Source organism: Embiotoca jacksoni, unplaced genomic scaffold (assembly GCF_022577435.1).
Source record: "Embiotoca jacksoni isolate LCO1_2020_lvr unplaced genomic scaffold, fEmbJac1.0.p SCAF_2, whole genome shotgun sequence".
Taxonomy (NCBI): domain Eukaryota; kingdom Metazoa; phylum Chordata; class Actinopteri; family Embiotocidae; genus Embiotoca; species Embiotoca jacksoni.
The window spans coordinates 397,501-409,770 of record NW_027185340.1 but is presented as its reverse complement, the minus strand read 5'-3'; the positions used below and the strand labels follow the sequence as shown (position 1 = coordinate 409,770).

At 45.2% G+C, this 12,270-nt stretch overlaps 1 protein-coding gene across 7 annotated transcripts in view; it reads right to left on the bottom strand.

Annotated features, from left to right (window-relative positions):
* Positions 1–2: 2 nt before the first annotated feature.
* tanc1b (tetratricopeptide repeat, ankyrin repeat and coiled-coil containing 1b) overlaps positions 3–12,270 on the bottom strand; it is a 104,440-nt gene continuing 92,172 nt past the window's right edge. For 3 of the 7 annotated variants that reach the window (XM_069153711.1, XM_069153712.1, XM_069153715.1), the window contains exons 19-27: positions 7,932–8,065; positions 7,556–7,679; positions 7,245–7,420; positions 6,334–6,466; positions 5,444–5,473; positions 5,241–5,332; positions 4,637–4,783; positions 2,859–2,959; positions 3–2,775 (exon numbers count right to left, since the gene is read on the bottom strand). In XM_069153711.1, coding sequence (XP_069009812.1) covers positions 1,143–2,775; positions 2,859–2,959; positions 4,637–4,783; positions 5,241–5,332; positions 5,444–5,473; positions 6,334–6,466; positions 7,245–7,420; positions 7,556–7,679; positions 7,932–8,065 — 2,570 coding nt within the window. In that variant the 3' untranslated portion in view covers positions 3–1,142. Of the gene's footprint in view, positions 2,776–2,854; positions 2,960–4,636; positions 4,784–5,240; positions 5,333–5,430; positions 5,474–6,333; positions 6,467–7,244; positions 7,421–7,555; positions 7,680–7,931; positions 8,066–12,270 lie in introns of those variants that run through there. The other 4 variants (XM_069153713.1, XM_069153714.1, XM_069153717.1 and 1 more) reach the window with 3 other exon arrangements.

Below are 12,270 nucleotides of genomic sequence, written 5' to 3'. Positions count from 1 at the left end.
AGTTTGTTTTTCCTCAGTGGGTCTTTATTTCTCTCTCCCGTGGTGGCTATGGCAGTAATGTTCTATTACAGTATGTGATCACAGCTAAGAAAGCTCACAATACTGAAAACATGGCAACAATTGCATTTAACGTACATAATAAAATAGAGCTGATGGCACTGTGCCCCAAAACCATTTCTGTTTTTATAGATTTTCTTTAACTCTGTAATATAAACTGCAATTGTAGCATGCACTTAAATCTCAACATTATTGAGAATCATAAAATGTCTTAGTAGCTGTGCAAAAATAACTATATAAAATATATTGCTTTTACAATTAATCAAGCCATTGGCGCTGTAAATAAATTAAACTAGACAGCAACAACAAGCAGATACAGAAAGGAATTCAATTCAGTGTTAATGGTGATTTTTATCATGTACAAATATATTTAACAAATGTTTTTCTTAAAACCTTTAACACCATTTGAACAACATTGTGCCTTAAACTCAAAATACACAAGTCCGAACATGTCAATACACTTAACATAGACCTTCACTGAAAAGAAGGAAAAGTACATATTTATATAATATACACAACATGAGGATCTATAACATCCTTCGTAGAACACAGGAATGCCCATCTTTAGACTTTTACACTTTCACTGAGGACCTTCTCTTCCTTATTTCTCCACTCTAAGCACCATGGACGCAATGAGCACAGTTCAGACCCCATTTCCACCCATTCAAAACGAATCTGTAATGACATTACGCTGTAACTGAATATGTTGTCGAAGCACTCGCATGGCCCAGCTGCGTGTAAAGTGCTCGCTGTCCCCGATTCGTTGAGCAGGGTTGGACAGTTCATGTCCCAATACTTCCTTCAGTGCAATGTCTCCAGCTTGGCTGAATGACGGCGGACATGTTGTCGTGTAACAGAAGCTGACAGCCTTAAGCGGCAGATTGGGAGGAGTAGATTTTGGAGCATTCAGTGCACTGCTTGGTGTCTGTGTTCACACAGGAAAACAAACAGCTCGCAAACAGCACTTCTAACCAGGCTTGGAAGTGAGACTCTCCTCTGTCTGGGGCTGGTTTAGAAAAATGTAAAACAAGTCCTTCTCGCTTGAGATTTTTGCTTCTGTGTGTGCGCTGTGGACTCTGAGATCACTACACATTCGACTCTATAAACGATCGCTTTGGTTTCATCGAAGCTACGTGAATGGCAGGATTATCTCGGGCGAGGCCGGGCTGCTTGGGCTTACTGTCCACAAAAGTGTGCGACATCGCCAGCGCTGGCTTGGACTCTTTGTAACAGTTGGCAGCTTGGCAGAATTTCTCTGCAAATTCCTTGGCGTGCATGCCGTTCTGTAAGCTACTCATTGCCACACCACCCTGAGGTGGTGGTGGAGGTTTGTGCTGCTCCTGGTAAGTGATCCCCGTTTTGCCGTAAGACAGCTCACAGTCGACGGGCTGCAGGGCTACTGCTGACATGTTGTGGCACATCAGGCCGTCGGAGTGGTTCAGCCAGCTGCGACTGGCGGACTGCAGGCTCTGGTGACTCTGCAAGCTGTGGTGCTGCTGTTGGATTTGCTGCTGCTGTTGGATTTGCTGCTGCTGTTGGATTTGCTGTTGCTGAAAGCGCGCTGTCTTGTCAGTTACGCCCATGAAGGGTCTGGGTTTGTACTCTGCTGCCGAGGTGGCCTGTTGGCTGTGCTTGGTTTTGTCAGAGATCTTGGTGCGAACATCAGGGCCCAGCTTGCCGCTGTCTGACAGGCTGCCGCTGGACGCCAGGCTGCTGGTGGAGCTGGACACACGCATGCTGCTGCTGCTTCCTCCCTGAGATCCTACAGCACCACACATGCCTTCCTTCCCTGGGTCAGTGTGGTTCCCCTGGAGTCCAGGACCAGAGCAGGCCAACCCGTCCAGAGAGGATGCAGAGTGGGCAGACAGCCTGTCGTGCACCAGAGCTTTGGAGCTGCTGCAGGATGAGTAGGAGGCCTGGGAGGAATGGAGGCTCTCACTTTCACAACTGTGACCTGTGGAGGTGGAGACAGCTGCCAGCAACATGCGGTTCCCGTACACGGGCTCGTCAGGTGGGGGAGGCAGAGGGCTGATGTCGATACCCGGGCCCGGCTTCAGCATGCTGGACATGTGTCGGCTGGGTAAAGGACTGGAAGGTGCGTACTGAGATTTGGCCCCTGCTGATCGGCCCCCTACAGCGCCTCCTCCAGCCTGCATGGAGCTCATGTGCTGATTGGTCTTGATGATCTGGGCCTGCTTGGTGGGCTGCAGGATCAGTCCCTGTTGTGCCAGAGTCTCCCGGTGCTCTCGAGGGTACCGGTGGGGAGGAAGCCTGTTGGGGCCCGGGGGTGAGCTGGGGGTCTGATTCTGATGTCCCAGACTGTTGCTAACAGTCGCTGACTCAGAGGGTGAGACTCTGTTGAAGGAGTAACTGTTCTGGGGCCAGCAGGCTTCACCTGTCCTGTCATGCTGCGAGGCCTCATCCTCCTCTTCCTCTTCCTCTTCCTCCTCTTCTAGAATGTCTCTTTGGCCCTCCGTGCTCCTAGCAAGGCTGCGCTCTGAGGGTTCCTCCTGTCCTTCGTCTCGCTCCTGGTCCGATTCGTGGCCTCCTGCTGCCTGGCTGGAAGCAGCTGCAGCCCCGGCGAGGCCTCCTTTGGTCTGAGTTCGTTGCATCTGTTTACACTCCTCCTCGACTCGAGCCAGCAAACGACGGATCTCCCGGTTGTTGGGGCACAACTTGGCGGCTTCGTGTAGGTCAGCCAGGGCCGCTGTGAACTGTCTGTGGGAGGAGAAGCATCGTTACCAGGTGGAGAACACAGCAAGAACCGCATCCAGCTGGTCTGGAGCTGCTGAACAGCTTACCTGCTGCTTCTTTTAGCTCTGGCGCGGGCATAGTAGGCCTCGTAGGATTTGGGTTTCAGCTCCAGTGCTTTCGTTGCAAACTCCTCAGCCATCCCAAAATCCTGCAGATGGGGCAGAATCAGTCAATCACTGACAAGCAGTTGATATTCTCATCTCGCTACGGGGATTGTTAGCGACGGAAAGACTTTAACGTGCCCTTTAATTTAAACCAGAACATTCAAGCAAACACAGCTTAGTTTCAGTCAAACTAATCACAGTTCGCATCCCAGACGTACAAAGGTGGAATTAAAAGGTTCTGGACTGTTGTTGTTGTTGTTGTTGTTGCGCAAACAGTAGAAGGAAAAGCAATAACCTTTGTCAATGAGTATTCACTTGATCTGCACCTGAGTTAAACACCCCAAGTCCCCATGGACTTGAGCAAAGCGCAAATGTCAAATTTGTTGTCAAATTCAGAAAATCAGCGACGGAAACTCAGGAAAAATGTTCCGACAGCCTACGGCGATGACGCGGTGAGCCTGGCGAGGTCTTTTAAGTGGCATTTGCGTTTCAGAGGGGCAGAGCTCCACTGGCCAACATCGAAAAACGTGCATCAGGTCAGGAGTGCAACCCGCTCGTTTGTCTTTGGCATTCACGAGCTTGTTGACCGTGAATTCGTCCCCCGGGGTCAGACGGTCAACACCGAGTTCCACCGAGGACGTTCGGAGGTGCAAACAACCCGAGCGGTACTGTAAATTACAAATTACAGCAGTAATAAGCCGATCGCTGCTCCACGCCATCGTTGTTCACTTGGTTTTGCTCCCTGCGACTTCTTTCTGTTCCCTAAAAATTTGATGCAAATGTAGTTGTTCGCTGTCTACTCCAGCTTCAGGTCCGTGTTGAAATTGCAAATGCGCACGAAAACGTCTGTAACTCGAGCTGATGTTGATCAGCGAAGTAAGTTGGAATAGTTCATCTCAAAGTTTTAGCTTCCCCGTCACCGTTCACGTCACGGTGCTGCGCTCTGTTCCCGCGCAACAGGAGCAGTCGCAGAACTTTTCAACCAACCCTCGTAATAATATTTCTAACCATTCGGTGATGGTTGTCTCTCAAACACTTTACACTTTCTGCATATCGTGATATAATACCTGGCGGGCATCCCAGGGAAGTTACTGCAACAACACGCAACAGAAAAGCGAGCGCTGCCTGTTTGGCTCATATCGTCTGCTGGCTGGTGGCTTGTAATCACATGAACAGCTGTCTCACTACAAAAGTCTTCCTGCTAGACGCAGACTTGTGTCAACAAACTCTTTCTGCAGAAACAATTATCCAGAAAAAAACGCACTACACGAAGACAAAAAAGCTTAATAATGTTCGCCTCGAGGTCATTTTTTTAAATGTCCACTCTGGCTAAAATAATCTTCATCATTCTGTGAAACGTGAGGGAGCAGGCAGCACATGCAGAGTCCAGTTTCACAAGAACATTTGACTCCACTGCCGGGCACATTGGTAGCCTTTTCCCCACCTTTCCTCCATGTCACTATCTGGACACTAACAAGCTCCCACATGCTCAAATCACTTCACATGCCGGAGTCCCAGTCTCAGAATGATCTTTTAACTATAACATTTCAAAACACTGAGGGATACTCTCCAGAAAACTACAGTAACACTATTAATAGTCCCATTACATGAGCAAATAAAAAATCCGGTGAGTGAAATGTCTTATTTAAAGACATTAAAGAATTATGCTAAAAAATACAGCACCGGCTGAGGAACAAAGAAAAAACAGTGGAGAGGCTTACATTGGTTTTCCTGCGGCAGCGGGAGAGATTGAGGTACAGAGAGACCCTCAGGTCTTTAAATGCCTTCAGGTCATCGCCAAAGCCTTCTCGAGGAAACTTCCTCAGGGCGTACTGGTACCTCTGGGCTGCCTCTTTCATCTTCCCTTTCTGGAGGACACATGAAGGGCAAACACAGTGAGGAAGAGGACAGAACCAGAAGGAGGGCAAAGTATTCACCAGACACTCCCACAATATCTGTTCTCCCTTCTCATCAATCACACATACAACACACAGACAAGCTCAAAAACACACATTACACCTGACAGCTTCGTCCTTTGTGCTCCAAACCCCATCTGTTAAATGTCAGACATCGATCATGGCACCTCTGCTAAGTTGTGTGGAAAAGGCTCATCTATTCGTTTTCTACATTTAACTAAGCTACATTATCTTTACTTTATTGTGCTAAAATTAATTATATTGTTTAATTATTTTTTTCACTTCCCTTTCATATTACAAAAAAACATGACATCATCTGATAGCTCCATTAATTACTACGTTTGTCTGCCTTTCAGAAGAGCAGAACATGTTACAACAGGAAGTCCTTGTTGTGCCAGTTGCACGTTACCTTGTAAAGTAGGTTTCCCTCCTCCATCAGCTTCTGAAGAAGGATGATGAGGATATCAGGCTTGGACGTAGCCATGGCCCAAGCAGCGTTCCCTGTGGATGCAGAAGGCGTGTCACGTCATGTTGCTGTTGTTCGTGGTGTGAACAGATGGTCACCGTATTCTCTTGAAATTGGTACAAGGTAAAGTTACCTAAAGATTGTACCTGATCGATCGTAAGGAGACGTTCTGTAGCCTTAGTTTATTGAGGGCAGTTAAAGAAAGAGTTAGCAGGGAGAGAGTGAAGAGAAAAGAGGTCATGCAACAGCAAGAGTCGTGATTTTGTAGCGAAAGGAAAATGTGTTACGAAGTGCAGCGTGACGATATACAATCATGTCACAACTTGAAATGGGTTTGTGTTTTCAGCAGTAAATGCATGCAGACAGTGCTCGAGGAAAATTTAAAGGTTCAGTACTCATTTTCTTTTCTTTCTTTTTTTCTAAGACAGCAGAGTCCTCTGCAGATAAGCTGCAGACCAGATCGCTTCGTGAATGTCGTTTGGGTGATAAGTCACATTCTTAAATTAGCTGAGCAGCACATGAGGGAGAAATGGTACTGACATAGCACTAAACGTGAGGACACGCACACACACACACACACACACACACACACACACACACACGCACGCACACACACACACACACACACACACACACACACACGCGCGCGCGCGCACACACACACACACACACACACACACACACACACACACACACACACACACACACACACGCATGCTGAACAATGAGTTAAGAGCAGAAATGGAAACAGAATTTTTTTCACAACATTCCACAAAACTGGTCTGAGTTTTTTCTGCGTATCATGAGATATCGAGCGAGACAGAAACAAACTCCATGTAGAGACAAAACAGTATTTTAGTGTTTACTGAGACGTGAAAGAAGTCAGCCGGCCAGGAAAGTTTCTAAGGACCATAAACTGAGAACCTGGAGTCACTGCACACAAAACTAAACAGTGCATATATATATATATATGCTCTACTTTTTTTGTAGCTTTGACACTCAGGTTATCCTTTAAAAAAAGAAGCGCTCTTCTTACCCAGCTTGGCTCCTTTCTTCAACAGTGTCACCACCACCGACGTGTTCCTACAACCTATGGCCCGGTCCAGAGGCCTCATCCCGCTATGGTCCACATGCTCTATCACTGCTCCTCTTTCCACCAAATACTGGACCTACAGGAGACCGCAGACATTCAGACACACAACCAGTCCAGTACGAGCTCCATTTGAACCATCAAAGCGCATGACGCAAGTTTAACAGCAGACAATCTGAAAGCAAAGTACAGCGAGTGATTCAAAAGGTTTGGTACTTTGTGTCTTAACTCATTATTGGTGTGTTTTGGTCATAACATGAAATAAATCGATTTGAATGTCATCAACCATTTGTGTTAAAAGTCAGATGCAGCTGCACCGTGGTGGATTTCTATTATAACTGCGTATAAGTAGGAGAATTTCTGCAGAGAAAAAAGATCTGCTTGTGTGCAGATTAATGCACACAAAACCATTTCACATTGCAAACTTTTTATTTTTGATCTTGTTTGTAGTAATAAGCACCCATCTATGAAGGTACATCTAATGCACCCTTAAAATAACAGGGAAATACTGCGCAATTGACTTATTACCAGGTTTTTGTTGGTCAATTACACAATTGCTTTCCATCGTCAAAAGATAGCAATCTGCCAACAGTGCACCAGACCACACCTCATTTCAAGACCAACACATCCATAGGTGCTCAGATGGGAGCAAGCAAATTTGCTATTTAAACAACATGGAGGCTGGAGGGGTGAAAACAAGCAAAGACGTGCTTGGCGTCGCTCAATCAAACCTACGCATTCAATAACGGCACTGAGATGTTAACCAAGGCTAAACAAAGGTTAGTGTTACTGTGTGTTGTTCTTCTGTCTGTGAGTACACAAGCGGTGTGTGTTTACAAGAAATCCATTTCACTCACAATCTCTGCATCTCCGTAGAAGGCAGCGAGGTCCAGCGGAGTTCGTCCATTTTTGTCTGTGTGGTCGATGACCGCACCTTTCTCGACCAAAAACTGCACCACATTCTTATGTCCTTTTAAACACGCCCAGCTCAGCGGCATCAATCCCTCCTTGTCCATCGAAGTTAAAGATGCACCTTTGAGACACACAATAAGTCCATCATATTAACCCACACGGCTACTTCACTACTTCCAGGTACTGGGCATTCCCTGCCTCGCTGCAGGAGACTAACCGGTGGATGTTCTGTGGTGGTGTTGCGGTTGTAGCTCACCTTTAGAAAGCAGAAATTCAACAGTACTCAGGTGACCCTCACAGGCCGCCACCATGAGGAGGGTCCTGCCCTGTTTGTCACTGACGTTAATGTCAGCACCATGCTGCAACAGCAGCTCTGCAATCTAAGAAAGAGACAACAGACAGTTGAAGGTCAGATGTTAAACACATCCAGCTGCACAGAGCTCAGACAGAAACGTATTCTGTTGGTTTATCAGGGACGAGGAAACAATTAGACCAGAGTTTGCTCTAAGGGCGGGACATACAATACAACAAAATAACGTGCCACGGCGTCGTCACAGTCTGAAGCAGTGTGCTCACTGTGGATACAGACGGGCACTTTGTGTGGATATAAAGATCCACTCGGCAGCGCTCACCTGCCAGTGTCCCTGTCTGACGGCACAGAAGAGAGGAGACACCCCCCGCCGGTTGACCTGCTGCACCACCGCCCCCTGCTCCAACAGAAAGCTGCATACCTCCATCTTCCCCCGGCCAGCTGCAGCCGTCAAGGCTGAAGAGAAAGGAGACGAGGACACACACATTTGTTGGGACTTCTTCACTCGGACTTGTTCAGAGGAACCAATGAAAGTAAGGACACAGTGCAGCTGTTAAGATCAGACATCAACATCTCAGCTGGAGAGGACAGGAAGAAGATTAGAGAACATAACATGGACTGTACACTGAGTTTTACGCTGTTAATGAGCAGCATCCCATGTGTTTAGTAACCATGGAGTCTGTGGAGAAGGAAAAGCTGAGATAAAGTGTCTAAGGTCAGAATCTCTCCCATTCTTTGCAAAGAAAAGCTGAGCGTCGAAATGCCGGCTCATGTTCGATGCTAATTGAGTTTTGTTTTTGAAATCATTATGTTGACGCTTATTAAACTCATTAAATTCCCGCCTTAAGTTGCCCGGGCCTTGTGCAGAGAGATGAGGATTCAATCATTTCATGCATTAACAGACAAACATTAGACAACAAAGTCAAACAATTTTGTTAAACACCCATTTCTGTTTATCTTTTTTGTATCAGGCCGAGATTTACTGGAATTAACGGTGTAATTTCAAACACAAAACCTCAAATACTGTATTAACTGGTGGCTGTAAAGAAACGACAGATTCTTGATTTGCTGGATGCTTCCAGTTAGTCAGCAGATGGACTGCTCTTAAACGAGCGCTGGTTTATCCAAACAAAGTGAGATCCACCGTAAGAGGCGGAGCAGCTCGGCTCACACGTTCGCCTCAGAGAGTTAAGATGCCGCTGAGCCTTCGTATCTGACTGACATCATCCATCTGGATGAACAGTCATCAGAGCCAAACAACCCCACCCTCCATCTGCTCAAAATATGGATATCCTCACACCCTGCACACAACACAACAATGAAAGCACGAGCTAAACTTGGGCTGTTTGAGCTCCTTCAGCGCCACTCGGACGGTCCGAGGTTACAAAGAACAGAGAAGAGAACAGCTCACTGTTGGTGATGTTTCAGAGCGATGCCTGTTTTTACACAACTCATTTTATTCTTAGACGTGCCTCATTCTAAGGCCCATTTGCAAACACTCAGGCCAAGTTAATAGTATATATTTAAATCTTTGGAGGAATCTCACCAACATTTTCTTTATGCTCGGGCTGAGCTCCCAAACGACCTACACCATGTACCACCATCTACCAAACCACATTTCCTGAGTGCTAATTCCCACTGCAGATATCATCAATTTATTTAATTAAATTGAATTAACTCATTAAAACACCCAATAGCAACAGACATGGTGAATAACAACTTAAGATGTTTCAAAATCAAAGTATGCATTTATTCATCAGAGCATTCACAAAAATCCCTAAAAATCAGCAGGAGGAAGCAAATAAACAGCTCTTTTCAACTTGCAGCTCTCTGATCTGTTAGCTCTGGTGTTTTTCACTTTTTTAATTTTGCATCCATTTTAAAATTCAAGTCATTCCACTTCCTAAAAATCAACAACCGAGGTGTCTAAATCTGACTGCCTGAAGCTAAGGTTGGCATTATGCTGTCAGACAGCAGGCAATTTTTATTTTTGAAAAAATTAAAAGAAAAGTATTCAATTTGACATCACTGTAATGTAAATTGTACATGTAATAGCTTTATTATTTTAGTGTACTTGGGCCAGTTGCAGTTCAATGGAAAGAAGTGCGTTGTTGCGTGCCGGCAGGTGAAGCCTCGTGTACCACCAGTGGCACTCGCACCACCGTTGGAGAACAGCTGTACTTGGCCATCTTAACACTCCTCCTCTTTAGAGACGAAGCTCCTTCTTCTGACTTTGATCATTACTTGTTTCAGTGTGACATGCTGCCCCGGTTTGATCAAAGAAGTTTCCCCTTATCTTGTGTTTTGAAAGCTATTCATCAGCATCGTCTCGACTCTCCTCTGCCGACTCCTCCGGCCCACCGACAAGCTAACTGGACAGCGTCTTGAGGAGGAGACTCCAAATCACTGTCAGATATCTAGATTTGTAAGGTAAACACATACCAGCAGCCTGTTGCACCACCACTTCACAGGCAGGCCGGAGAAGCCCGAGACAGACGAACAGCAGCAGGGAGGTCATTTCCAGAAACTTCAACCAAAACTGGAACGTTTTTCCCAACACAAACATTTCTAACATTTCCACTCTTTTGCATTTCAAACTGCACATATTCAGTATCTGTCTTCTGCATTTGAGCCTTCCTTACTATTAGGAGACGGAAGCAGCCATTTTCAAGTACCTGGAGACCGCTCACTCAGACAGCTCTGCAAAAGCCTCATCAGAGGCACAACGTATAAAACTTGCAGAAAAGCAAAGACCACCGTACCACCGACGGAGTGTAGATCCATCATGTGGGAGGAATAAACACTCAAATACGTAAATCAAATACATATAAACCCTGCCTCCAATAAAAGAAATGTGTCATCATTTTAAAGGATTCTTGCCATGATAACAGATGCTAACAATAATCTGCACAGAAGTACCAACTGTCTACCTCAATCGTAATAAGAAGTAGAAACATTAAATATATTATTACGTGGTCTACAATTTATAAAAGATTGCAGGTTGCAACAGAATAATTTATTGGTCTTTGCCTCCAGCCGATCCTGCTGCTGTGTTTACAACTAGAATGATTGTGTGCAGCTAAATTACCTTTCTTTGCATAACAGGGAAGTGTTTTGCATCCTAAGAGTGGATTTTAAAAGATGGAGTTTACACAGATGTACAATCCAATCTGCCTCGACTCAAACACAGGAGACAGCAGGCCATTTGCATCGAGATGTAATATTCCACAGAATTTTAAAAATGCTGTAACGTTTCACAGGTTGTAATCAGAGAATTGTTTCAGAGGCAACAATGACTGGCCGGTTTGAAGAGGATACTTCAGGAGTTTTGTTGATTTTGAGATTCTCTGCATCAGAGTACAAGGATTGGATTATGAAATCCGCAGCTGAATAGAAGATCAGAGATCTGAGGTGAAACTGAGATTCATTATTTTGCTCAGTGCTCGTCACTTCTGGTGTTTGTATCTAGTCAACATAAGCGGAGTCATTTTTATTGTGTTGTACAAAACTCCTCTACAATGCTGCCTCTCCACCACTAAAAAATAATTTCAGACCCAGGGGACTGAAATCTACATTATGATCATAATTGTGTTTACTAATCTGTTTTCCCTGAATAATGATTAGCCAGAGCCTCATTTAAATGAGCACCAGGTGGGTGCTAAAATATTTAAATATGCGGTCATGTCAAGAGTTTGGGACTCACTTTGTTCCAGGTCGGTGGTGCCAACAGCTCAGCGCCGTCCTACTGCTACCTGTGACCTGCTATTTCATTATAAAACCAATGCAGAGAGGTGATGACTGTGATTTAACATCCACTTTGTAAACAGAGCTGAGGAAAATACTGGACAGCCACAGGTGGCTCCAATCTTTAAAGGACTGGGACTTATTGGTCACAAGTTGAGACTAATTTATTTAAAGTATGAGTATATTTTTTTTTCAAAGATTGTGGTCTAACATCACTTTAAAAATGGCAGTTAGAGATATAGCCAAAGGAAAGCAGGCAGCTTTTGGCTGACGCACTGATGCTAGCAGCGAGTACCGGCAGGCTACCGCTGGTCATGTCAGGTGAGGCGGTCGCTGATAAAAAAGTACAGTTGAATCTCACTTTGCTCCAAGCACATCTGATTTATACTTCAGAATATTTCATAAGGGACAGTCCTGTGTCCCTGGACTGTACAGAGGTCTGAAGTCCTGCAGTCATGGAGCAGGGCACAAGCACCAGTTACCCACACTGTGGACAACCTCTCCACTAATCGGCTGACCTACATTCCTGAAGCACCAACGTTTTAGTGCTGAATCCTGCTCGCTGAGAACAGAGAGACTATTATTAAAATTCTCCCTTTTTTATCTATTCTTGTATGATTGTGCACAGAAAAACCATCAAACACGGTTGGCAAATAGGAAGAGATGTTATTTGAACATTTATAGCATTAGATCAGTTCATTCTCAGGGTAAAAGCTCAGACTAAAGGTGAGAGGCAAGACATCCAACACTTCAGTCCATTAGACTCTAAAATCACAAAGAAAACTGTAACTCGAACAGCGCACACGTCTGAAACGTGCAAAATGTATCAGAAGTACTTTTAGGACCTAAACCGTTCTGCTGTCGGTCCATCTGTATTTTTAATAGTCGGATTTCAAGAAAGAGGCTGGTACTTCTGA